Raw genomic sequence first — 26,024 nt, forward strand, 5'->3', positions numbered from 1 at the left:
TGTCTAACGAAGTAGATATCAAGACACATTTTGGAAACTTGTTAAGGGCAGCTTTGCTTTGATGATCTTTTAATATTTTGTATTTGTTCTTTTGAAAGGAAAACCAAGTAGGAAAGAAAGTGTTAATGCAATTAGTTTTTCACCAACTGATAGTTTCCCTCCCCAATCAGAATGCTTACAAACGTGTGCCGCTTCCATGGTTTGTCTGTTAAGCTATTTTTACATACCAGAACTGAAAATCCTAACATAATTGAAGAAATAGAAACATTTTATTTCCCAAGCCATTCAATCAAGGATCCAGTTCTTTCCTCTTCCTGCTCATCTGTCTGACTTGGTGGGACGTTATCACCTTCCTGTGACACCACCAGGGATGGTTCACTCCTTGGCCTGGGCTGGAGGACAACTTGGGAGGACGGAACAGTGTGAGAAAGTGGTGCCCTGTACCGTGGGGACTCCTCCCGCGGGAAGCACAGAGCGCGCTGGAGGGAAGCAGGATTCTGACAGTTACAATCTGAACTAAGAAAAGCCTGTCGGGCTCACTGTGGTGAAGAAATGGTGGGAGAGGCTTTCTTTGTTTTGCTGGATTAGTCCACTGATGATAGAGCCCTCATTGTTGCCTAAAATCCCTGCCTCTGCACTTTGCTTCATTGGGGATCATACTGTCAAGGTTTGGGGGGTTGTTCCAGATCCAATCATAGTAGCCCATCATTATAATCAGTCCTGTAAAAACTTGCCACATCCCTTTGCTCCTCTTCTTTACCTGGGAGAACTGTTCCTGAATGAACCCCATTATCATTATCCAGGCAGCTAAAGTAGACTGAGAACACCCCAAAACCAGACTAGTCTCACTCTATACCAGCGTCAGTAGGCAAACCCCACATGGTATCCTATTGACTGTTCTTTCCTGCCCCTTCATTCTGACACTTTTTTTCTTTTTTTTAAGTTGGAGATGGCCACAACCCCAGCCCCGCCCCAACTTTTTTTCCCCTCAAACCCTCTGTATTCCTTTCTTTTATTCACTTTCAGCTGAGGTTTCACTTTGTATTTCATTAAGGAAAGTAAAATCCTTCACTTTTCCCGCCACCAGATCCCTAGAGAGCCCTGCAGCTGGATGCTGTCTCCCCTGTGGGTGGGAGGAGGTGCACCCACACCTTCTTTAGCATCTCCCCTCTCTGTGACTTCAGGCTCTCCCCACCTGTGCTGGGGGTTCTTGGCAGCATGCAAACATGCAGCACCTCACCAGCCACCCTTTCTCTGATACCTTTTTACAGACTTTCAGGCTTGTCTTTTTTCTGGCTCCAGTTTCTAGCCTTCTATTCCTCAAGCCTATTCAATCTAGTTTCTGAAACCACAAGTCTACTGAAGTCCAGATTGCTTAGTTCCAAGTCGTCAACCACAGTGGACGTTACTTTGTCCTCATGTGCTCAACTTTGTGATTGACATGGTTGACCAGTCCTTCTTTCTGAAACACTTCTAGGGCTTCCAGTACCTTGAAGGTTAGCTATCTTCCTTCTCCTTCCCCACGTTACTTGGGTTTCTTCCTCACCTCTAGCTACGTCTTCCATGTGACCTCATACAGTTTTCTGTTTTTTCCCTCCATTACTGTATTTCCAGTGTCTAACTCAGAGCTTCATTTAGTAAAAGTAAGGCATTATTCGGTGAATAAATGATAACTTCCATCCCCAGCACCTAACATAGTTCTTAGTTCAGAGTTGGTAGGCCATGAAAAAAAATTTTTGTGAAATAGTTGGACAATATTATCCTCATTCTACAATGAGTCAATGGAGGGCCCCGAGAGGTAAAATCATTTACCTCTGACTTCACAGACAATAAATGACTTGTGAGACACGTTTCAAATTCTATGTCAACCCTGATGGTTTGGTTTGTTTTTTTGTACCAAGGATTGAACTCAGGGGCACTTAACCACTGAGCAGCATCCCCAGCTCTTCTTTATTTTGAGACAGCATCTCCCTGAGTTGCTTAAAGCCCCCCTAAATTGCTGAGGGTGGCTTGGAACTCTGGAGCCTCCTGCCTCAGCTTCTGGGATTACAGGCATTTGCCACTGCCATCTGCTCTCCACCCCAACCTTTACTTTTTTCTAATTGTAAGTTTTCTCCTACCTAAGCTGCCTGTACATACAATTATATGTTTGTATCATTCTCTTTGGAGGGGAAACTGCCCCGGGTGGGGGAGGCGGGCAGCAGGGATTTAATCCTTATGGTGTTTCCTTCATACTTTGTTTTGCAAGGTGAATCAGTATTCATTGACTTGTAATGATATGTTTTAAATTCATATTTGATCTAGGGAAAGAGTAGAACCAAATAACTGAATACTTTTTTTTTTTAAACTGAATTTATCCAGAGAATCTAACACAAGTTCCTCCTGGTCAATGAGGAGAACTTTGGGGAAAGATGCCCTTTCTCTGTGGCAGGTTTCTTTGAGCACCATGTTTACACTCTGGGACAGAGCAGTTTTGACTCCATCTTTCTTCCATGGACTTCTGGCTATTTTCTCAGGTGCGTTCTTTGTAGAATGGGAAGCTGGTCTGTAAAAAAGCACACACCAACTGGAATGAAGTTTAAGGGTTATCAACTGTGGGCAAGGCCATCTCCCACAGCATGCAAGTGGGAAAGGCAGGAAAGGACAGGCTGAGGCTAGCTGTATCTCTGCGAAGAGCTGGGGGTCTGCGCCTTCTTTTGGACTTGGTAGGCCATTTGTGAGCGGCTCCCAGGAGAGCCGGCGCTGCACTCTGGCTCTAGGCCTCTTCGGTAGCCACACACAGGCCCAAGGATGGAGTCCCCTCAGGCCAGGGGATCCAGAGGGCCTTGCATGATGGGGGGAGGGGATGGTGCCCTAGCAGTCCAGGGGATCCAGTAGGCCTCACACGACTGGGGATGGAGCCCTAGGAGGCCCGTGGACACAGAGTTCCTCGCAGGATTGGGGATGGGCCCCCAGGCAGGACCAGGTTCGTTGCCGCCCCAGCTCTGGCACATCCTTCTGCACCGCTGTGTGCCTGCGCCTAACCGCAGCGCCGAGATCCAGGTGGACCAGGGCGGACCCTGGCTCCCGTCCTCTCCGCACGCCCCCGGCTACCCCTGAGGTGCCCTCCGTGGCGACGCCAGCTACGGTCCCGCGGCGCGGACGCTGGGGCGGGGAGGAACCAAGCAAGGCGTCCTCTGGGTGCCGCCTGGGGCGCCCTCGCCCTTCCGCCCGCCTCTGCAGCTTCGTGAATCACCGCGCAGCGGACAGCAGCGGCCGAGAACAAAGGTGCCTGCCGACTGGCCCGGGGACCGGGGGGGCGGGACGCAGGGTGGGGGGAGGGAGACCCGGGGCGGGCGGGGGACGTCGAGGGGGAGGGGGCGGACGGAGGCGGGATCGGCGGAGGCGGGGCGCCCGGCGGGGGCGGGGGCGCCGGTGGGGGCGGGGCGGGCGCCCGGCGGGGGAGGGGGCGCCGGTGGGGAGTGGGGAGTGGGGAGCGCGGGCGGCGGGGCGGCTGACGCGCAGAGGGCCTGGCCGGCCGGGCCGGGGGCGGCGGGGAGCGCGGCGGGAGGCGGGGCGGGGCCGGGGACCGCGGCGGCGGCGGCGGGAGGTGGGGCGGGCGCGGGCCGGGAGAGCGAGTGCGGGCGCGGGCGCGGCGGGCGCGGGGCTCGCGGTGCGGCGGGCGCGGGCGGCGCGGCGGGCCGGGGCTCAGCGCGGCGGGCCTGCGGGCGCGGCGGCGGGCGTGAGCGGCGCGGCGCGGGGCCCGCGGCGGCCGGGCGCGCTGGCGGCCATGGCGGTGGCGCTGGCGGGCCGCGGGGCGCGCGGCGGCAGGGGCCGGCCCCCGGGCGGGCGGGCGGAGGGGGCGGGGCCGGGGCGGCGGGCGGCCCGCGCGGCGGCGGCGGCGGCGGCGGCGGCGGCCGGGACCAAGCGGCGGCGGCGGCGGCGGCGGCGGCGCGGGGCGCTGGGGCTGATGGCGGCGGCGGCCGGGCCCGGGGCGGCGCTGTCCCCGCGGCCGTGCGACAGCGACCCGGCCACTCCCGGAGCGCAGTCCCCGAAGGTGAGCAGTCGGCGGCGGCCTGGGGCAGGGCCGCGCCCCGGTGGGGACGGCGGGCGGCCGGGACGGCGGGCGGAGGCCCCGGACCCAGGGCGCAGGCCGCCCGCCCGAGCAACAAGTGCGCGCCGCGGTCCCCCGGGGGCGGCGTCCTAGGCCGCGGCCGGGACCCGGGCTGGGGCCGCCGTGGGAGTTGTCGGGAGCCGGACGAGAAGTGGAGAGCTCGGCCGCGGCGAAGGCGGGCGGCGGCCCTGCGCCCGCGGTCCCGGCCGCCCCGCGAACTCCCACAAACTTGGCGCCCCCCGGGGGCGGGCGGACGCGGCGGTGGAACTCGGAGAAGAGGAGGAAACCGACGGGAGGAGTGTCGCCGCGCCGACTCTTGGCTTCTGGAGTGAGCCGCGGTGTGGCACCCGGGTGGCCGGCCGGAAGGGCTCTGCAGACTTCGGACTTGGGGAAGCGGCGGGCTGGGGACCGCAGGTGGCGGCCTGGCGCCTCCGCTGCCCGGGGCCAGCTCCCCGCCGCGATGCCCGCCTGGTCCCAGAGGTCCCCGCACGGTCCCAGGACCCTCCAGGCTACAGGACCTAGGCCCTGAAGGAGGATCCGAGGTCGCCGGACCCTCTGGCGCTCGGCCAGCGTCCCCCACTGCCTCTGGAGTGTCACCTGCAGGGTTTGATGAGAGGAGCTCACTGGATCCCCAGGTGGAGACCACCCGTGACTCTGCCATGCGAATGCCTCGCTCTGCACTCAGGGTGCTTTTAAACACTCCGCCTTCCCAGGGTCCTGCTTTCAGATAGGGTCCTGAGGTCAACCCCCTCTGGGATACCGAGAGATGCTGCAGGGTCTGTCTGACCATGTTGACCTCATGTGGTTACCTATGTGCTTAGATCTCATAGAAGTGCATTTAGAGTAGTCTGCACAGTGTAAAATTATGGTTTCAGTTTTTTTTTGAAGTTTCTGCATTGTGTTTTTGTTTTTATCTATTTATTTAAAAAAATATTTATTTTTTAGTTGTAGTTGGACACAATGCCTGTATTTTATTTATTTTTTTGTGGTGCTGAGGATTAGAATCCAGGGCCTCCCACATGCTAGACTAGCGCTCTACCGCTGAGCCTCAGCCTTTCCGTTTTTGTCTATTTTTGAGTGTCTAAATTTTTTTAGTCCAACAAAGGAAAATAAATAAATTGATGTAAAAATCTTTAAAAATGGACTGGGAGTGTGGCTGTGTGGTAGAGCACCAGTTTAGCTTCTTGGAGGGTCTGGAATTCATCCCCAGCATCACACCTCTCTCTCTCTCTCTCTCTCTCTCACACACACACACACACACACACACACACACACACACATACGCAAAACCACCACCAACAAAAAATCCCCAAAAGTGAAACAAGCAAAAAAGAAGATGATTAAATCCTTAAAAGTTCTCAAAAGACTTGAGTGCCTGGATCTGTCTGGATCACTGAATGTGAAGCATTGCAGTTGTGATGCGGATCAATATACATTTTCAGAAAATGATTTTAGACTCTTTCAGTGTACTTGGTTTTGAATCTTCAAGGGACTATTCAGGCTGTTTAACTGAATTCTTATTTTATGAGCACTGAAGAAGAGACTGCTTTATTTATTTTACTATTTGGAAAAGAAACTTTGTGAATTCCTGCCTGCTGGAGACATTTGAGACTTTATCATCATCATCATCATACTTTTAAGTCACATCATCAGACATTTACTTGCTCCTCCTTGCTACAGTGCTTTCCAGACGTCAACTCATTTAACCCTTGCACTAGACACATGACAGGAGCACACTATTGCCCTCCTTTCTTGGAGAGCTTACAGAAAGCAGCCACATGGGGAAAGGGCAGAACCCAGTGAAACCCCTCAGGGCGGTCTCTCTGATATGCCTGTCCTGCCTTTTGATATTCTCTTGCAGGATGATTTTCAGTTTAAGATGTAACAAGAGGATGGTGGTGTTCAACAGTTGTTAGAAGCTACATTACTTTGGGGGAAAAAGTCTTGATTTTTAGACCTCAAATATTGGCTGATATGTAAATAAATCACTTTTCTAACATCTGATACCTCATTCATTCCCTTGATGGAATTGTTGAACTTAACACCTTGATACTATTGAATAATGTATTGCACTAAAAATATATGAAAGCAGCTCCTTTTTGGATATGTGCATATCACTAAATGATTGATTATGCTTATTAGAATGTATTTTTAGCCCTCTGCTTTTCACAAGAATGTAAGTGCCTATGGCTGTGGATTGGAGTAGTCGTGAACCAGTTCTAAGTTGAATTAAATGCTGTACCTGGTCTGGTCCACAGCCTTGCCCCTGGCTTGAGTAGGAGGTTAGCTTCAGCTTCAGGGTGAAGGATCAGTTGACCTCAGTTGGTAAGAAAATGAAAGTGGAGCTAGAGATACAGATTAATGGAAAACTTTCTTATTTTATTTGGTCTGAAGGTCAGTTTTTAGTTTTGTTCTAAGTCTTGCTTATGCCCAATTCTTACTCCTTTTTAGTTACAATAGGAAGTTAATATTTGTATAACTAGTTGTTCTTAGGAAGCCTTTCACTTGCTGAGACTCTTTGCAAACCTGGGAAGAAAACACAGTTATTCTTGTTTACTATTTAATCTCTTATTTGTTGTTATTTTTGACTTAAATGTATAGGAAGATAATGAAGATAATTCCAATGATGGGACCCAACCATCCAAAAGGAGGCGCATGGGCTCGGGAGACAGCTCCAGAAGCTGCGAGACTTCGAGCCAGGACCTTGGGTACTGTCACTTTGCTTCTCAGTGTTTGTTGTGTCGTTTCTCTTATTTGCATCAGTGCTCTTTTACTCTCTCCTCCCAGCTCCAGCTCTGGAAAAACAGTTATTAAAAAATGGTATTTTCTTCCTATTTTATAATGTGACTTCACAGTTGGTTTGCTAATGAATGCACTTAAAAATTATGGTAAAATATTTAAATAAATAAAACTCATTATTTTAATTCTTCTTAAGCATACAGATAAGTGGCATTAATTACATTTACAGTGGTGTGTAACCGTCACACCATCATTTCCAGATGTTTTTTTAGTACCCCATAATCAAGCAGAAACTCCCCTTCTTCCCTTCGGTCCCTGGGTGCCCTTTTGCTTTCTGTCCCTATGAATTTGATGGCCCTAGATACCTCATGGAAGTGGAACCATGCAATTTTTGTTCTTGCATGTGTTGATGCTTTCACTGAGCATCATGTCTTCAAGCTTCATCCATTTGTTGCATATGTCGCAGTTTCCTTTGTAAGTTGGAAGAATATTTCATTTTGTGTGCATATCCCATATTTTGTTTAGTCATCATATGTTGGTGGACCTTTGGGTCATTTCCACCCTGTGGTTGGGGAGGGTAGTGCTACTGTGAACACAAGGAAACAGAGTCCCTGTTTTCTGTTACTTGGGGTATATGCCTAGGAGTGCAAGCAATAGCTGGATCATATGGTACAGACTTCCCCATGATGGCTGAAGCACTCTGCAATGCAGTCTCCTGTTTCTTCACATCATTGCAATTTTTTTATTCTCTTTTTCTTTTCAGTAGTGGTTTTCCTAAAACATGTGAAGTGAGAATCTTATTGTGATGTTGATTTGCATTTCCATAATGACCAGTGATGTTGAGCCTCTTTTCATGTGCATAGAGGCCATTTTCAGCTTTGGAGAAGTGTTCTGTGTCCATTTTTTATTTGGGTCACTTTTGTTGCTGAGTTTCAGGAGTTGTTTTTTTTTTTTTTTCCTTATAATCTGGATATCAATCCCTTGTTAGAATAATGCCCAAATACTTCCCCTCAGCTTCTGGGCTTTTGGTGTCATATCTAAGAACCCATTGCCAAATCAGAGTTCTCTAGTGAGCTCTTCTGTTTAAGTTGCTGACTATGTTGAGGAGTTACCCTCTACATGTGATAAGAGGTGGGGTTTAGCATCACACTGCTGCAAGTGGCATCCTGCGCCCAGCTCCGCTCAGCTCTGGAAATGCTGTTTTCTTCATTTGCTGTGTAGATGGACAGACGCTGTCAACAGTTTTCCCTTCCTGCCCTTCAGGTAGAAGTCAGATTGGCCGAGATCCTGAACTCTGCGCTCTTTGCAGGGTTGAGAGAATGCCATGTGCTGGCACTTTCAAAATAGGTCCATTCCTTGCTTCTGGGTTTATGGAGTTTATATAAGAACAGGTAATCCTGGTTCATAGTCCACCACTTTGAGAAATAGATCTTCAGGGTTCTGCCTTCTCAGCTGTTGGTGGCTCACTGAGCAGCAGACCAGAGTCAGAAGTTGCTTACATTACGCCTTTTGTGGATGCAATACTTGTAGTGAGTGTTAAGCCAGGAAGACTGAATGCAGAGCTGATAGCTGTGCCTTGCTTTGTCTCTTAGGCCTTTTTTCTCAGCATTTGTGAGTGTCAGCTCCTGTGACTTACAGAAAATGTTTGTGATATTCCAGATGATTGTTTCCTAATTTTCTTTTATAAACAAGAAATCAAGTTATAACAAGAATTTAAGTATTTAAATAGTTTTTAAATGACCTCAAAAATAAAAGTGATTAAAATTTAGTAGAAGGCACATTTAAGGCATAACATGTTTCTGTGCTTAGTTTCAGTTACTATCCAGCTGAAAATCTGATAGAGTACAAATGGCCGCCTGATGAAACCGGAGAATATTATATGCTTCAGGAGCAAGTCAGCGAGTACCTGGGGGTGACCTCCTTCAAGCGGAAATACCCAGGTACTTCAGTCTTGGTTTGTGCAGTGGGTCATGTCCAGCTCCCAGCTGGTAGCATTTCTGTGGATGGATCCTGGCACGTGAGAGCTTGCAGGGGCCTCATGGTACGCTTTGCCCCGAGCTCTGTGCCCACCCTCCTGTGACGTGGCTTGTGGTCTTGTGCTTGCTGATTTTCAGTTAACTGCTGTCATTCATCACTGCTCTCTACTCTTGATTTGTTCTGAAGTCTCATAAACTGATTTAAAGGCAAAATGAGAAAGGTGAATTTCCTTTGGGAAATTTTAGAAAAAGTCATTTCATAGTCATGAGTTTTAGATTGTTTCCCATTCATTGTCCCTTGAGCTTTGCTTCTGGTGAACTCTGTTCATGCTGTTTTATGTCACCTGTTTGCTTTGGATTATTCTGTTTTCAGTTTCATTTTAACTTCTGTTTCTTGAATTCATAGGATTTTTTAAAAAATATTTTTTAGTTGTCAATGGATCTTTATTTTACTTATTTATATATGGTGCTGAGAATTACTCACACATGCCCAGCAAGGGCTCTACCACTGAGCCACAACCCCAGCCCTGAATTCATGGGATTTTTGGGTAATTCCCTTGATAATTGTTGGAATATGTAATATGAAATTTTTTTGAAAATCAAGTTTTTTTAATCTTTTAAGAGTTTTGCCAATGTATGATATTTCCCTATTTTTAATTATCTTTTTGTTCTTTTCTTGGAGATTTAGAGAGACGAGATTTGTCTCACAAGGAGAAGCTGTACCTGAGGGAGCTGAATGTCATCACAGAGACTCAGTGCACTTTAGGTAAGGAAGGCCTTTTTGTGAATTTTTCCAGTTGGACATTGAGAGGTCGAGATGAGTGATTATCTCCTTTCCTCAGCTGTCTGCAGAACTAATGAAGTATACTGAACTATTCAAATTCCAAATTGCTTATTTTTGGTTATTAAAATGCAGAGGAGTATGAAGCTTGTATTTTATATCAGAATGTTTTTTTTGATAATTGTCACAGAACTTCCAAAGTGTCATGTGTAAAATATGTAATTTTTAGAAAAAGCATAGATCCTTCTCGATTTTTCATACATTCCTGGGAATTGAACCCATAGTTTCCTTTTTTTTTTTTTCAGTTGTCGATGGACCTTTACTTTATTTATATGTAGTGCTGAGAAGTGAACCCAGTGCCTCACACATGCTGGGTGGGCAAGCTTTTTACCACTGAGTCACAACCCCAGCCCTGAACCTACAGATTCTTATCTCTTAACAGGCACTTTTAGCTGCATTTTTATATATTGGGGTACATGCCTAGGAGTGCAATAGTTGCATCATATGGTAATATAATATAAATTTATGGGAGTTCAGTTCTGCAATTGGTAAAATCTGTAACTTTGAGTCTTGAAAATTACCTTTATAATTACAAAATTATGTACATTTAGATGCTGATGAGATTTTTGAAATGTGAATTGAATTGATTGTTTATAAGTAGTATATGGAATTTAGCATTTTCTTAGACCTCTGATGTCCTATGTTGGTGGCAGTTTGTGTTTCATCGTTTAACAGTTATTTCTAAGTAAAGGGTTATATGTTTATAATACACAGACTGTAAGATACATTGATTTGGATAAAGAGTTGGTTTATCTTTGAAAGATATTATTATTTTTAATTGTTTTTTTTGTTGTGAATTTTTATTTTTAAAAGTATTACACATTTTTGCTTTGACTCTTTGAAAACCTTTTAAATGCAGTTTGAAGGATAAGCTAATTTCTGACAGTGGCCTTAGAAGAGTTTTTCACCTCCCTTTTGTCTGTAACAGGTTTAACAGCATTGCGCAGTGATGAAGTGATTGACTTAATGATAAAAGAATATCCAGCCAAACATGCTGAGTACTCTGTCATTCTGCAAGAGAAGGAACGTCAGCGGATCACAGATCATTACAAAGAGTACTCTGTAAGTGCCTGAGGTGCCTGGCTTCTTTTATTTGGGTTTGGGATACTGACATTTTGTAAAGTTATTTGTGACTTCCAACTTGAGTCTTTTAATTTCAGCAAATGCAACAACAGAACACTCAGAAAGTTGAAGCCAGCAAAGTGCCTGAGTACATTAAGAAGGCTGCTAAAAAAGCAGCTGAGTTTAACAGCAACCTGAACCGGGAGCGCATGGAAGAAAGAAGAGCTTACTTTGACCTGCAGACCCACGTAGGAGGACTTAGCTCTAGGAGTCCCCGAGCCTACGCACTGCTCATTATTGCAGTGGTTAACTCTCCTCTGTTGTCACTGTTTTGGTACCAGCTCTGTGTCCTTTCCTGCCTCAACCACAATATGGTTTTAATGGTTCTCGGCTGCTCTTTTGCAGTTGTGCGATCTCTTTCCCTTTATGGTGGTTGTGTGTCCCAGGTGATTGTGAGACATTTACATAGTGATTCATTTAGTTCTCACAGTAAACCACCTGAGGTTGCAGCTGTTGTCATGTCATGTCATGGAGGAGAAGGTTGAGCTTCACAGAGGTTTTATAAGCTGCCCTGGTTGCTGTGTTGTGTGGTCAGCGAGAGATCTGCCTTTCTTCAGAAACCGTTCTGGGGAACAGGAGAGGAGAATGCTCACCTTGACCCCTTGGGCCATAACTCTCCATGTCACACTGTAGGAGTCTCTAGGGTGGAGGGCGCATGCAGTGGCCGTACTTGGGGCTGCTTTTCCTGGAGCCTGGTTCCTCTCGTGGAATTGGATTTGCTCTTCTGTGTCGATACAGGTCATCCAGGTTCCACAAGGGAAGTACAGAGTGTTGCCAACAGAGCGGACAAAGGTCAGTTCTTACCCCGTGGCGCTCATCCCCGGACAGTTCCAGGAGTATTACAAGAGGTATTCTGGTAGTTCTCGTCACCACGGGTTTCAGACCCTTATGTACGGGTCTCCTAATGAATTTTGGGTGTATAAATAGCACTGTAAGATAGTGGGTGGGATTCATGTCAGTATCCTTCATCCTCCCTGGTTCTGTGGTGTAGAACTCCCATCACTCCCATCAGCCAGAGTCTGAACACTGCCAGAGTGGCCCGGACTGCCCTTGTCCCCACTTGTCCCATGTGGGTTCATCACAGATGGTAGCCAAGGGTTCTGCAGCACCTCATGACCAAAGATGTGAGCCATGCCCAGAGCACTGGTGGCACCCGGGTCTTGTTGGGGACTAGACTTGCAGTGCAGCTGCGATCTCCTGCTCAGCCTGCATTGTTAGCCTGCCCACAGGGTTCACATTTGAGAAGCACTGACCTGACTGCAGAGGGGGTTAGAGCAGGAGCAGTGTCTTCCAGGGCAGCATCGACTCGTGGGTACGCCTCATATTACCCGTTGGGCCTGGCTGCCGCTGCCAGTCTGCCCGGGAGTTGGGCTTATCCCCTGTGCCCAGTCTGAGTGTCACAACAGTAACACCTGGGTTAATGGGTTCATTTTGTTTCAAAATCCGAGCTTTTCCTTCAGCTTTTTCACCTTACTTTAATAACACATTCTTGGGAGTAGAAGGTGTTTGTTAGAGAATAGAATTTCATATTATAGAGTTATACTTGAAAGTCAAATTAAAATCTTGGGCAGAAATTTTAATTAAAAATTTTTGGGGGGGCGTCAGCCAATCATTAAATGTCATATGCTAGTCTACCAACCCCTTTGTTTTCTGTTGTGCCATTTTAGTTGAAAGAGGTGCTGGTCCATTCCTTACCTGCATGAGGTCTCTCCCAAGGGTGAGACAGAGGTGTCCCTGAGTATCGACAGCCAGTTGAGAGCTGTCTGCCCTTAGAGAAGGGTTGGCCAGTCTGAAGCTCCAGGTAGAATAGGTGATTCCGTGTTAGCACACATGCTGCACATACACACTGAAGTAACTGGAAATCAAGGTACTGGAAACTGTTTCTTCCGTTGTGTTTTCAGTGCTATTCCTGGGATTTACGTGCATGTGTGAGTGTATGTAGTGTGCATGTCAGCAGCTTCACGGGTGGGCTGCTGCACTGTTCACAGGGAAGGCCTGCAGCAGGGTGCCGCCCAGGGTGCGCTGGCCTCTCTGCCTGTGCCCTCTTCTCCTCCTCACATTCTGGTATGTTTTTTTGGTTGAGGGTAAAGGGGAGAGATGTTAACTTTTTATAATAAGAATAAAATGCATATCTGTTCAGCAATTTCGCAAGGCCCAGTCTCAAAAAGTACAAAGGGGCTGGGGATGTGGCTGAGTGATCAAGCTCTCTGGTACCAAAGGAAAAAAAAAAGAATCAAATGCATATTCTACCGATTAGTGAAAAAGAAATGTAAAAATGTTCAAGTTTCTTATTACCCCAACCCAAGGATGAAAATGAAAAAATAATGATTTCTGATCATGTTTTGGAAGTATTGGGCTGAAGAACTGAGGCTGTTTTGGCAGCTGTGAGCTAGTTTGTGTTTAATGGTAATGGAACAGTGAGAGCATGTTCTCTGCCCGTAGGTACTCACCCGATGAGCTTCGGTATTTGCCACTGAACACAGCGCTGTACGAGCCCCCGCTGGACCCCGAGCTCCCTGCCCTGGATAGTGATGGCGACTCGGATGATGGTGAAGATGGTCGAGGTGATGAGAAACGGAAAAGTAAAGGCACCTCGGTAGGAATGCCTGTCTGTGCATGTGTGCTGGCTGCCTTCCTCAAGCGTTTGGTTGACCGGGGCACCATACTCTTTTTGCATGACTCCTGAGCTTTCATCAGGAAAATTCATTGTGTGTGTTGATGCACATGTGCGTGTGTGGCCACTGCTGTCTTACCTTCTGGCCGTGGGCAGGTGAGGTAGGGCAGCGAGCATGAGTTTACTGACTCTTGGTTTGGGGAGCACATTTACTGCTTCCTGGCTGGCCATGGAAGGTGCTGTAGCCACCAACACGTCGTACTGTTTGGTTCCCAGTGTGACTAAAATGCAGAGCAAGATGGTAGGAAGTTGGCACACTGTGAACGAGGGCAGTAGGCGCTGTGGACGGAGGACGTGGGAAGTATGCGTGCTGTGGATGGAGAATGTGAGAAGGTGGTGAATGTGGCACGGGAGGCTGGTGGGCTGTGGACGGGGCTGGTGGGCTCTGGACGTGGGAAGTGGGCACACTGTGGACAGGGGGCTGGTGGGCTGTGGACGTGGGAAGTGGGCACAATGTGGACAGGGGTGCTGTTGGGCTGTGGACGTGGGAAGTGGGCACAATATGGACATGCGGGTTGGTGGGCTGTGGACGTGGAAGTGGGTACACTGTGGACGGGCGGGCTCATGGGCTGTGGACGTGGAAGTGAGCACAATGTTGACACGGGGCTGGTGGCCCGTGGACTGGGAAGTGGGTACACTGTGGCATGGGAGGTAGGTGGGCTGTGGATGTGGGGAGTGGGTGCATCGTGGACTTGGAATGATGGTGTGCTGTGGATGGAGGACATGGAAGTGGGTGCATGTGGACATGAAGGAAAACAGCTCCTGGCAGTGACTCAGGTTGACCCCGTGTGAACAGGCTCCAGTTTTGTTAGAAGTGCACTTTAAGTAGCTCACTCCTCAGACTTCATACCAAGATGGCCACCCTGGACCTGAGGACATGCTGCCACTGACTGGCCTCATATCTCTGTCACCAGCAGCCTCTGGCATGTTTGGTCATCCATGTCACATAAGATATGACACTCCTCAGGTGACCAAGCTAAGGAGTGTCACTCCGTTCAGCATTTGGGGAAGTATTTTGACAACATGCTAATACTTCTAACTTGCATAGAATTTGATCTTGCAGGTTTGCTAAGAGAATTTATTCTAAGGACTCAATCAGATGCTGGCAGAATTTAATGAGAAAAAAATTGTTAACATTTGAGTGTTAACAGTATTTATCATAGTGGAAATTAGAGATCAATTTTAGTGTACACTGTGGGTGCTACTAATTTATAGGATAGAAAGGCAGTTCAGAGAATAATTAGTGATAGAAAATGTACATATTGCTTTACAAAAATGTTGACGCCTGCATGCACATTGACGCAGCATGATCCAGGCCCATTATAAGGGAAGGTGTGTGTGTCTGAGAGCACTCAGGCACCTGCAGAATGGAAACGCCAGAAACACACGTGCCAGGTTTCTCTTCACATCTAAAAGGCTCAGGGGTCACTCCAGGTAAACTGGGCTGACTGGGCTGTGCAAAGTAACCACACAAGAGACAAATACCTTTTTCTTTGGGGTCACTGTGACGGCTCCTCTGACCTTAAGGGTCCGCAGGAAGAGAGAGAGCGAGAGCACGCACTGACCCCTTTTATTGAGGAGAAGCTATTCAAATGAGGCAAGGGGTCAGATTTCAGGGGGCTGAGTCTATCCTCATGATGTCCACTGTCAGCAGGTTGACTGACACCTGGGTAGGCCACACCCAGGGGCACAGTAAGAGAAGGGGACACACACAAGGCACTTCCATGGAAGATTCTATCCTAAACAGGGCAAGGGGTTATATCACAAAGGAACAGGTGAGCGTAGCTTCACCCATGGGGCTGTAGCAGGACACACCCATGCACAAGACACCGACCCTCAGACCCAAGAAGGGTGGGGAAAGCTCTGCCACATTTCTGTGACTGAGCGCCTCAGCACCCAGCCGGGGAGTGTGACCCAGTCACGTGCAAGGTTGGTTTCCCACAATACGGGAGACACATTCACGAACCCTGCCACATTTTGGGGTGTTTAATAGGTGGCTGTGGATAGCCTCATTTTTTCACTTATAATTCTCATAATTTAGATGAACACAACATTTTAACTCTAGTTAGGAAACTTTAAAAATGAAGTAAATGAATAGATGTTGAGGTCTTAAACTTTGAACATGTAAAATATGTCAGATACTATTATAGATTGTTGGGATTCTGGCCCTGCATAATTAAATTTTAATGAAAAAATGTGTATTTGAAGGACTTTCTGAATAACCTTTACTATTTAGTGAAAACACCCACACTTACTTGTAATCGTACAAAATATGCTTCCTTGTGATTAGAGAAATGGTGATGAAGTTATGTGTTGGTGCAGTAATAACAGAAGAAGGTGATTCTGTTCTGGTTTCCTTGAGTCCACAGAGCTGAGTCAGGCATTGACTGGCAGAAATGGAATTAGCTTGAAATTATATTGTACTGATAATAATAATAATTTTTTTTTTTTTTTTTGGTACTTGGTATTGAACTCAAGGGCACTCCACCACTGAGCCACATCCCCAGCCCCACTTATATTGTATACAGAGACAGGGTCTCACTGAGTTGCTTAGGGCCTCGCTAAGTTGCTGAGGCTGGTTTTGAACTCCTGATCCTCTTGCCTCAGCTTCCTGACCCGCTGGAATTACTGGCGTGTGCGACCACACCTGGCCGCGGAAAAGTGATTTTTACCCTGAGGCATTTTAGTCTCACCAGAGACAGGTTCCTATATACAGAATGACCTTTATGCTTTTCAAAGGATGAAACATTTAAAACATGTTTTCCCTGGTTTCAAAGCCTGGCACTCAGGTGTGTCTGGATTCTTGTGCTGCAGGACAGCTCCTCGGGCAACGTGTCTGAAGGGGAGAGTCCCCCTGACAGCCAGGAGGACGCCTTCCAGGGAAGACAGAAGTCGAGGGACAAGGCTGCCACTCCGAGAAAAGACGGCGCCAAGCGTTCTGTTCTGTCCAAGTCAGTTCCCGGGTACAAGGTAGAAGAGAAAAGCCCCTGACGGCTTCCTTACTGACCAGCCTCTCCCCTGAAGCTGTTAGCTCTGCACCTCACGACCCGGAGCCCCTGCTTGCTGCAGCTCACTCCTGTCCTGTGGTGTGCGCCTTCTGCCGCTCTCTATTTGCTTACTTCCTTGGTGGCTTTCCTGTCACTTGGCTCTGGTTTAGCTTCTATTTTCTGTGTATGTACAATTTACGAGTCTCTTTTCCTTCTGAGTAACAACCAGGCAAGTATGGGTCATGAAAAGGTCCCTTCTCAGGGGCTCCATATTTTCTTCCCCGCATCTCAGATGCCGTGGCTGGTAGGCAGGCCTGTGAGCCAGAAGTGGGGGTGCGTCTGTGCAGTGCCTTTAGGAAAGACGGGGCCTGGCCTCAGCTGGGGCCAGCTGGATGGAGCTGACTCTGGATAGAAAGCAGACCTCGATCGACTTAGGCTGTGGTGGTTTGTGGCATAACCTTGGCAGGACAAGGACTAGAACACAGTGTTCTCAGAGTAAGGTGGCAGCTTGCCAGCCGCCGTGGGGGCTGGTGAGACTGGAGAGCCCCTCACTTGACAGAATGGGAGGACCTGGAAGGGGGAGAGGTAGCCGCAGGCCTGCCGTGGGGTGGCAGGAGAGCGCAAGGTGGTTGGCTGGAGTGTGTGGGGACACGCACTTCGTGGCGGTCTGTGGAGGGGCGCTGGAGGAGGCTTCAGCTCAGGTGGTGAGAAGGCTTGGCTGAGTGAGGTTGTTGGACCCTGTTGGGTGTCAGCATCGTGACTGTGAAGCCACCCGCGGCCACAAGCTGAAGTTGCTGTTAGCCATCTTCCTCTCCCCAAGAACCCTTGCTAGCAGTTCATCTACCTTTCTTTTCCTGAATTCAAAACAAAACACCCGCCCAAATGAGCATATTCCATATTTTATTAGAAAATGCCTTTATGTATTCAACTTAAAAACACAGGTTTTTGCAGGCCGTGACAAGCAGAGTGGAGCTGTGTCCTGCAGGGGTCGCCTTCCACGGTGGCTTCGGCAGGCTGCAGCTATGTGATTTTTGTACTTGTTTTTACATATATAGCTTTTCTAAGTTTTTTAAACTAAAGATTTAAGTTAATCCGTAATGACTGAAAGCAGATGAACTCCAAAGATTAAACTTCAGAAATGTAATGAGTGAGTGTGCTCATGGTCCAGGAGCGTCCACTCTGAGTGGCGGCTCAGAGCACACGGTCCTAGCTCTCCAGTGTGAGTGGATCTTACAACAGGCCTGTCTGATCATGGGTTAAAAGAGAATATTGAAACAGATATTTTCATACTGAAAGTGAAGAACGATCCACGTTATCATTGATCTAATAGATAAGAAATTATATAGATTAATCTAAACAGTACTCAAGGGAGTCTGATATGCAAACTACACATTTTATAATTTTATGTGAACATTTTTGGTACCAAAAATGTTTCAAGTATTTCAAGGGTGGGAACAACTAGTGTCTAGACAAATACTTTAATGTGAACATGTTTATTAAAAGCTTAACCTCTCAAAAGTATTAAGCCAAGACGTGCCTAAACATGAGGGAATTCCAAGCTGACGCTCACACAGACACATGGGGTGGGGGCGAGAAGCGGTCACTCGTCTAAGAGCTCCATGAGTGCTTACCCGTAGTTTGTAGGACAGTATTGTTTGGGTTACATTAACCTGAAATTAAAGCATAATTGTTAGGGTTCTGGGCTGTTAAGTACGTGATTAAAATCTATATTATCTTAGTGCTACCATGAATGTCTCACTTATCTTTGGCTGTTTTTCAAGTCGGAAGATAAGTGTATTGTGAGCCTTTTATTTGAGATGCTGAACTGCGAGTGAGTGTTTTACTTTTCTTGTCATCAGTAAAACTCTGATGTCTTTCTGGTTTTTTGAAGTAGAACCTAGTGTCTGGGTCAGACCCACAGTTCTGTCCATGAGTCTGCAGGGCGTCTGCACTTGGCTTCCCTCCTCCTCCCTCCCCTGCAGTCCAGGGGAAGACCTTCCTCCTCTGCCCACCTTGGGGGCTCTCCTGGGCGAGGTCCTGGGTATAGGCCTGGACCTTGCAGAGAGCCCCGATGCTCACACGCACTGAGGAAACGCTGCAGCACTCTGTCTTCTCCCCTCTTCTCTCTCTCTCCCTCTTTCCATCAAGAAGACTTGTTGGGTGAGAAAAATTGTAAGTTGTTTAACAAAACATGATTTGAACTTAGAAGTAAGCCTAGAACCTTCTTAGTGTTCCTTTTATCATAGGCATTTATGTATATTTTAATGACTGTAGAACTTGAATTGCTCTAGAATGTGAATGCCTAGCCTTGCGCTGTACCCTTTGGCTTTTGTTTTGTAAAGGCACTCCTATGAGGAGTTCTCCTTTTAGAATGTTGTATAGTTACTTCCCTGACTTCAGTGGGAGAAAGGAGTGCTTGCTACACCAGTATGTAACTGAAAACCACACGTGTTAAGTGCGGGTGTCTTCATGTCCAGTACAGGTACCATAACCAGAAGAGACTCCTCAGTTTTGGTGGATGGAGAGGCAGTTATAGATGGGATCACAGAAGTGCACTTAGAGCCGTTTCTCACTGGGGTGCAGAAACACAGTGGGAAGGGTGTGCCAGGAGGTAGGGGTACCCCAGAGGGCAGCTCCACTGCAGGACTTGAGGTCTGAGCATGTGACTCTTATCCTTTTGTTGGGGGAGCAGGGTATGAAAATACACACGTAGGAGATGTAGAATAGTTAATGGTGACATTTTATATGTATGTTTAACTTCCGTGATATTTATTATTTTGTAGAGACATTTGTGATTGTTTAGATTTATTGTTTTTATCATTATTTATGTATAAGGTTGACTTTTTAAAATAAATAAGCCAAAAATTCTTTTTGAATGCCTCTGTCATCTTTTGCAAAGAAGGAAAACTAAAGAAATAAAAAAATGGAAAGAATTAAGAATAAATTCTTCAGGCCTGACAGGTTTTGAAGGTGGCAATGAGACATTTCAAAGCTGGAATATGTTATACAAAGCTTGAGTTTTGTTTAGATTCCTCTTTGGTGCAGTAACTTAGGAAGAGGATATACAAGGTGCATTTGGCTGTATTGGAATAAAGCAGAAACATGATCATCCTAGTTCACTGTGGGTTCCCTCCTGCCCAAGCTCCTTCTTGGACCCCACTTGCTCCTCCTTTCCTACCAGGTATGTGCATGTGGACAGCCTGCACCATCTGTAGGCTGTGCTGCTCAGGCACCCTTCCTTCCTGACAGTGTAACCTGTAGGGAACCCTGTTTCCGTTGTTCTTTCCAATGTGATGCCAAATACGTTTAAAGCCCAGGTACTGTGTGTGTTTTTAGTCTGAAAGATAAGTAGTACTCCAAATATGTGTATTTCTTAAGTGACAACTTTTCGCTTATCTGAAACCTTGTCCTTTTTGTTCTACCCCATAGTGACTGTGCTTGTCCATTAGCATAGGATCTTCTAATTTATTAAATATACAAAGAGTAATCACAACTCAGTTTTCCACAAACACTTATGCATATGATCATGTTCAAGACATCTTTCAAATAAAAATGTTAAAATACTGTTTTTTTAAAATATCAAGTTTTTCAACTTTGGAAATATCAGGATTTTAAAACAGTACATAAATTGCTTAAAACTTAGCTTAACTTTCATGTAATATCATTTGGTGATGAAGATTTTTCTCTTCCACTTAATAGTGACATTTGATTTTCGTGTGTTTTGTTTTTGCTTCCGGTTAATTATACAGACAGTACTATATGTATGTCGCAAGTGAAGAATGCTACGTTTAATCTTAACAAACGAGATCATGCTGTTTACTAAGTTTTAAATGAATTCTAAGACTTTCATCCATACGCTGTTTTCTGTTCTGAGCAGACTCTTGCCCAGTTATGTCTTTCAAAGTCCTCAATAGTGAGTTCCCAGAAGTAAAGATAAGGTGACAAAATAACAGTCCCCTGAACCACAGCAAGCTCCTGCATGAATTTACAGTCCTCTTCTACCCTTCCTCCAGCCAAAGGTCATTCCAAATGCTCTATGTGGGATTTGTCTGAAGGGTAAGGAGTCCAACAAGAAAGGAAAGGCTGAGTCACTTATACACTGCTCCCAGTGTGATAACAGTGGTAAGTACGGTGACATCTTCTAAGATTATGACCCCACCCTATTTGTTGCTTCAAAGACTAGAGTTTGTAGAAGTCAGTTGGACTTCAGTTCAGTGGTCATGCAGTAACAGGGTAATCTTGTGTGACAAGGCTGGGTGTTTTCGTATCTTTGGTGATTTAAGTACTGTAGCCATTGTTGGCAAGTCCTGAAGCAGACCAGTATTTTATGTGCCAAATTAGTTAAAAGCCCTTTGTGAAATGCTACTGTTGGTTTTGATTTAGGCCATCCTTCTTGCCTGGACATGACCATGGAGCTTGTTTCTATCATTAAGACCTACCCATGGCAGTGTATGGAGTGTAAGACATGCATTGTATGTGGACAGCCCCACCACGAAGAAGAAATGATGTTCTGTGATGTGTGTGACAGAGGTTATCATACTTTTTGTGTGGGCCTTGGTGCTATTCCATCAGGTAAAGATTTTAAAAGTGCATTATCTTTGGTGAGACTCTCCCAGCATCTTCTTAAGGCTACACAGACACTCTAATGACATGAAGGAAATGGCCCGCAGACCATTCTGTCCAAACATGGTAGAAGCCATTATTACCCAGGTCACGCTCACCTTCTTTTCATCTTTAGACAAATACAACTAAAAGACAAATGTCAGAGCACCTAGGCTGCTTTGGAAGTACAGTTCAATGTACAGAATGAGCTGGTGTTTTCCTGCTGAAATAGCTAAAGTACTTTAAGAGCATCAGTTTGTTTTAGTGCTTTGATTTTATTTTTATATGTCAACTATCTAGAAACTTAGATTGCTTCACCTTACACATTAGAACATACATCCATAAACTGAGGCATTGCGACAATTCCAGGTAACTTTAGAATTAGAACACAATCGGTCAGTTACAGTAATTGGACTAAGACATTACACAGATAATTGTGTAACTTTAGAACTTATTTGCATAGTTAACACTGTATGATACTCTATAAAATATATGCCTAGATCTGTTTCCCGGGAACCACTGAGAAGCAAGCAAGTTAAATAATTATTTAATGTTCTGTAGAAATTCAGACCAAGTATGTAGTGCAGCCTAGCCTGCAGTTAAAACTTTCAAATCGCTGTGTCAGCATAGTATACCAGGATTTGAGAATGCTGTTGGAGCAGCCAAGAAAAAAGCTGAAGGAGGCCAGATTCTGTGCCAGGTTCTGCATTAGGATTTGATCACTGAGCTTACCGGTCATCTTAAGGGACATTTACATAAATCCACCGGGGATCATCACTAGTGACAGCTAAGGAAGGAGACCTAAATGGTTTAATATTCAGTCCTATAAAAATAAGGTTCCACTCTGTATTAACAACGATTTTTCTCCTAGGTCGCTGGATCTGTGACTGTTGTCAGCGAGCCCCCCCAACACCCAGGAAAGTGGGCAGAAGGGGGAAAAACAGCAAAGAGGGATAAAATCCTTTTTGGGGGCTCTAATGTATATGCACTGAAGTGGAATATTTGGTGCTGATTTATTTAAAACAGCCTCATTTTTATGCCAATAAAGGATTTTTGAAATTGACTCTGAGCTTAAAATCTGCTAGTTGACTCATTTCATTATAAGCTACTGTTACCCTTGAACCTAATTACAGGTAAGGAAACTGCAACTATTCCAAAAAGATATTTTTTTTCTTTAAATTTCAGTGGTTTGGCTTTCTCTAAAAAATTGAGTAGAAATATTTAGCAACTTAATTGGAAATATTTTAACTTTTAGACTGAAAAACTACTGTTTTTACCCTTTCCACTCTGTGGTGGTGCTTCTGACCTGCCATAAGTAGTAAAACAAAAATTACCTAATAACTAAAGAACTTTAGTGATAGGAAGCCCAAAATGGTAAAATGGCAAATGGCCTGATAAGACTGGTACAGAGGGGGATTTAGAATTGTACACACAGAAGATAATACATCCCTACTTGGGGCAGACTTGGGTCTTTAGTCCATGTTCAGGGAAATTTAAGTAAATCATTGCATTTCAGACTTGATTTTAATAAGAACTCCTGAAAACATGCTGAACTTCATATTTTGGTTTCTTTTATGTAAGCTTTAGTTGCCGTAATAACTTTCAGGTGGCCTGACAAACTGATCATAATGGAGATTAAATGTTTAATTGGGCATTTCCGTTTGTAGAAATTTGGAGCTTCAAAAGAAAAACTACTACCTGCTTTTCCTATTTTGGGGATGTGAGGTAACAAAACGGTATGGCTTTATTTTTCCACCCCTCCTCTAGAGAAAGGAACCAGAACTCAGCCAGGTGGAAGTAGCCAGCCCCCACGGCCGCGGGCACTGCCCTGGAGTGTGGCTGGGAGTCAGAACAGGATTTCCAGGACCAGTTTCAGAATGCTGATGAGTATGGTCCAGAGCACAGATTCCTCCTCGGGTGCCGCCTCCTCGGGGCCGTGGGCCTGCTGCTGGCCGCCCTCGGCGCCCTCGGCCGGGTAGGCAGCCTCGCCGAAGGGGTACTGGTCCACCGTCCTGTCGAAATAGACCCTCATCTCGAAGTCGCTCTCGTGGTGCGACGGGTGTCCGTAGATGCCTATCCCCACGGGGCGCTGGAAGTGGGCAGGGATGAAGACCACGTCCTGGCCGCAGGTGGCCGACTGCAGCTCGTAGTCATCGAAGCTGGGGTGGAGGGTGCTGTCGGACACGTACAGGTCGGCGTCCCCTCGCAGGCTCTGCATCCTCAGGACCACCTTCCCCTCGTGGTTCAGCCTCAGGTAGCTGTAGTTCCCCGCCCCAATCTGGCCCTGAACCACGTGCAGGAGGAGCCACTCTTCGGGAACGTCATCAGCTTCCGAGCACTTCACCAGGGCCACCGCCTGGGAGGCCAGCAGCAGGAGCAGGGCCCTCCAACAGGGAGCCGCCATCCAGGGCCCGGCCATGGCTGGGCATTCAGCTCCGGCTCCTTCTCTTTCTCATTGGCTCCTCGTCGGCACTGGGAAAAGCACAAGTCATCGGTTGAACCCCGGGGGCCAGGTTCACCCAGTGAGGGGGCTGCAGGGAGGAGAGCAAGGGATGGGGGAGGAGAGCAGGGGTGGGGGGGGAAGAGCAGGGGAGGGGGGAGGAGAGCAGGGGAGGGGGGGAAGAGAGCAGGGGAGGGGGAGGAGAGCAGGGGTGGGGGGGAAGAGAGCAGGGGATGGGGAAGGAGAGCAGGGGTGGGGGGGAGGGAGGAGAGCAGGGGATGGGGGGGAGAGAGCAGGGGTGGACAGCAGAGATAGGGAGGAGAGCAGGGGAGGGGAGAGGAGAGCAGGGGCGGGGGGGGGGAGGAGAGCAGGGGATGGGGGGAGAGAGCAGGGGAGGGGGGAGGACAGCAGGGGTGGGGGGGAGGAAGAGAGCAGGGGAGGGGGGAGGACAGCAGGGGTGGGGGGGAGGAAGAGAGCAGGGACGGACAGTAGAGATAGGAGAGCAGGGGAGGGGAGAGGAGAGCAGGGGGGGGAGGAGAGCAGGGGATGGGGGGAAGAGAGCAGGGGCGGGGGGAGGAGAGCAGGGGCGGACAGCAGAGATAAGGAGGAGAGCAGGGGAGGGGAGAGAAGAGCAGGGGAGAGGAGAGCAGGGGCGGGGGTAAGAGAGCAGGGGTGACAGCAGAGATAGAAGAGCAAGGGAGGGGAGAGGAGAGCAGGGGCGGGGGGGGGAGAGCAGGGGATGGGGAGGAGAGGGGGGAGGAGAGCAGGGGCGGGAGGAGGAGAGCAGAGGGGGGGAGGGGAGGGAGCAGGGGCGCACAGCAGAGATGGGGAGGAGAGCAGGGGTGGACAGCAGAGCAGGGGCGGGAGGAGGAGAGCAGGGGCGGACAGCAGAAATAGGGAGGAGAGCAGGGGCGCACAGCAGAGATGGGGAGGAGAGCGGGGCGCACAGCAGAGATGGGGAGGAGAGCGGGGGCGCCCAGCAGAGATGGGGAGGAGAGCAGGGGCGCCCAGCAGAGATGGGGAGGAGAGCAGGGGCGCACAGCAGAGATGGGGAGGAGAGCAAGGGCGCACAGCAGAGATGGGGAGGAGAGCAGGGGCGCACAGCAGAGATGGGGAGGAGAGCGGGGCGCACAGCAGAGATGGGGAGGAGAGCAGGGACGGACAGCAGAGATAGGAGAGCGGGGCGCATAGCAGAGATGGGGAGGAGAGCGGGGCGCACAGCAGAGATGGGGAGGAGAGCAGGGGGCGGACAGGAGACAGGGGAGAGCAGGAAGGCGGGGAGGCAGACAGCAGAGATGGGGGCAGGAGAGCAGGGAGGCGGGGAGGAGAGACGGGGCGGGGACAGCAGAGCGGGGGGCGGACAGCAGAGCAGGGGGCGGACAGCAGAGCAGGGGGGACAGCAGAAGGGACAGGACCCCAGCGGGCAACAAGAGGCGGCAGCCAGAGGGGCGGCGCGGCCAGGCGCGGGGCCAGAACGCTGCGCGGGCGCGGCGCCGGGAGGGGCAGATCCACGCGCGGGACTCACCTCCGCGCTTCGCCTGCAGCGTCGGGCCGGCAGGGCTCCGCACCAGCAGGCGGAAGGGAGGCGGCGCCCGGAAATGAGGCGGCCGGAAGTTGGCTGGTCCCGGCTCCCGCGATAGCGTCGGGGGCGTGGCGCTGGGCCGTCCTCCTGTAACCACGGCGACGCGGCGGGCGCGGGCCTGGCGCGGGACAGGCGCCTAGGTTCGGGCGTGTTGGGCGTCGCCGCAGGGCTCCGGGGTCCGCGGGACCGCAGGTGAGGACGCCAAGGGCTCGCCGCTGTGCCTGTTCCCCTCACCGTCGGGGTGCGGCGCCGCCTTAGGCCTCGGGACGCCCTTGGTGCGCCCGCCGTAGTGTCCCTCCCAAGACGGGCATCGCCCTGGAACCTGACGCTCGCTGTGTGGACGGTGGAACATAACGTGAAAGTGTGGTTACCTTACGCCTGATGGGTCCTGAGCTCTACCCTGAGGTCACCCTGGCAGGATTGGGGGTCCTGAGCTGTGCCCTGGGGTCACCCTTGCAACACTGGCGTCCTGAGCTGTGCCCTAAGGTCACTCTAGCGTGCTTGGGTACCTGAGCTAGGCCCTGGGATCAACCCTGTGCCCTTTGGTGTCCTGAACTGTGCCGGGAGATCACATTTGTATACTTGGGGTTCATGGATTGTGCTTGGAGTCATCCTTGCACACTTGGGGGTCCTGAGCTGTGCCCTGAGATGTCTCCCTTGTGCCCTTTGGTCCTGAGCTATGCCCTGCTGTCATTCTTGCTTCTTTGAGGATCTTCAGCTCTGCTCTGGGGTCACCCTTGTTCTCTTGGTGATTCTGAGCTGTGCTGTGTGGTGACCCGAGTCCCTGGATTCCTGAACTCTACCCAGTGGCTACCCCAGGTTGACCTGAGCTTACCTTATCATCACCCTTTTATACTTCCATATATATTTTACTTCTCAGTGGCCAGATCCCATCTCTGGTCCTGTATCTGCACTAGAAGTGGACCTCACACACAGGCCCTCATGTTATGAATTAGCATCTCATCCAG

At 48.6% G+C, this 26,024-nt stretch overlaps 3 protein-coding genes and 1 long non-coding RNA gene across 22 annotated transcripts in view; 2 read left to right on the forward strand and 2 right to left on the reverse strand.

Moving 5' to 3' along the window:
* Window positions 1–52: 52 nt before the first annotated feature.
* Window positions 53–3,551, reverse strand: LOC144365940 (uncharacterized). Its single transcript, XR_013424658.1, has 2 exons — window positions 2,885–3,551; window positions 53–2,545 (listed from the first exon to the last, which is right to left on the reverse strand). It is a non-coding gene; the product is annotated as an uncharacterized LOC144365940 (long non-coding RNA).
* Phf10 (PHD finger protein 10) lies at window positions 3,246–22,095 on the forward strand. Of its 5 annotated transcripts, none has more exons than XM_005321444.5 (12): window positions 3,246–3,267; window positions 6,695–6,801; window positions 8,642–8,772; window positions 9,491–9,574; window positions 10,578–10,711; window positions 10,810–10,959; window positions 11,510–11,619; window positions 13,214–13,367; window positions 16,260–16,415; window positions 20,446–20,554; window positions 20,816–21,004; window positions 21,906–22,095. In XM_005321444.5, exons 2-12 carry the CDS (start codon window positions 6,749–6,751, stop codon window positions 21,989–21,991), a joined length of 1,356 nt encoding a protein of 451 aa, XP_005321501.1. In that variant the 5' UTR covers window positions 3,246–3,267; window positions 6,695–6,748; the 3' UTR covers window positions 21,992–22,095. The 5 variants fall into 5 exon arrangements, with proteins under 5 accessions (XP_005321501.1, XP_077874799.1, XP_077874800.1 ...); XM_078018673.1 differs by lacking the exon at window positions 3,246–3,267 and adding an exon at window positions 3,902–4,036; XM_078018674.1 differs by lacking the exon at window positions 3,246–3,267 and adding an exon at window positions 3,902–4,036 and having other exon boundaries at window positions 9,497–9,574.
* Window positions 21,290–25,117, reverse strand: C8H6orf120 (chromosome 8 C6orf120 homolog). The gene is made up of 2 exons (XM_005321445.5): window positions 25,000–25,117; window positions 21,290–23,506 (listed from the first exon to the last, which is right to left on the reverse strand). The coding sequence occupies exon 2, from the start codon at window positions 23,451–23,453 to the stop codon at window positions 22,881–22,883; it is 573 nt and encodes a 190-aa protein (XP_005321502.1). The 5' UTR covers window positions 23,454–23,506; window positions 25,000–25,117; the 3' UTR covers window positions 21,290–22,880.
* Wdr27 (WD repeat domain 27) overlaps window positions 24,919–26,024 on the forward strand; it is a 199,069-nt gene continuing 197,963 nt past the window's right edge. For 6 of the 15 annotated variants that reach the window (XR_013424649.1, XR_013424650.1, XR_013424648.1 and 3 more), the window contains exon 1: window positions 24,919–25,248. The gene's annotated coding sequence lies outside the window, so the exon portion shown is untranslated. The remainder of the gene's footprint in view (window positions 25,249–26,024) is intronic. The other 9 variants (XR_005733116.2, XR_013424653.1, XR_013424656.1 and 6 more) reach the window with 4 other exon arrangements.

This window comes from Ictidomys tridecemlineatus, chromosome 8 (assembly GCF_052094955.1).
Source record: "Ictidomys tridecemlineatus isolate mIctTri1 chromosome 8, mIctTri1.hap1, whole genome shotgun sequence".
In the NCBI taxonomy this organism is placed as follows: Eukaryota; Metazoa; Chordata; class Mammalia; order Rodentia; family Sciuridae; genus Ictidomys; species Ictidomys tridecemlineatus.

What these genes read in the sequence shown, in the direction of transcription:
- Phf10 (XM_078018673.1), top strand. Translation starts at nt 3,950, where the DNA reads ATGGCGGCGGCGGCCGGGCCCGGGGCGGCGCTGTCCCCGCGGCCGTGC. An exon ending in CTTCAAGCGGAAATACCCAG is followed by an intron (nt 8,773 to 9,490) that starts GTACTTCAGTCT and finishes CTTTTCTTGGAG; the next exon opens with ATTTAGAGAGACGAGATTTG. An exon ending in CCTTGGTGCTATTCCATCAG is followed by an intron (nt 21,005 to 21,905) that starts GTAAAGATTTTA and finishes TTTTTCTCCTAG; the next exon opens with GTCGCTGGATCTGTGACTGT.
- C8H6orf120 (XM_005321445.5), bottom strand. Translation starts at nt 23,453, where the DNA reads ATGGCCGGGCCCTGGATGGCGGCTCCCTGTTGGAGGGCCCTGCTCCTG.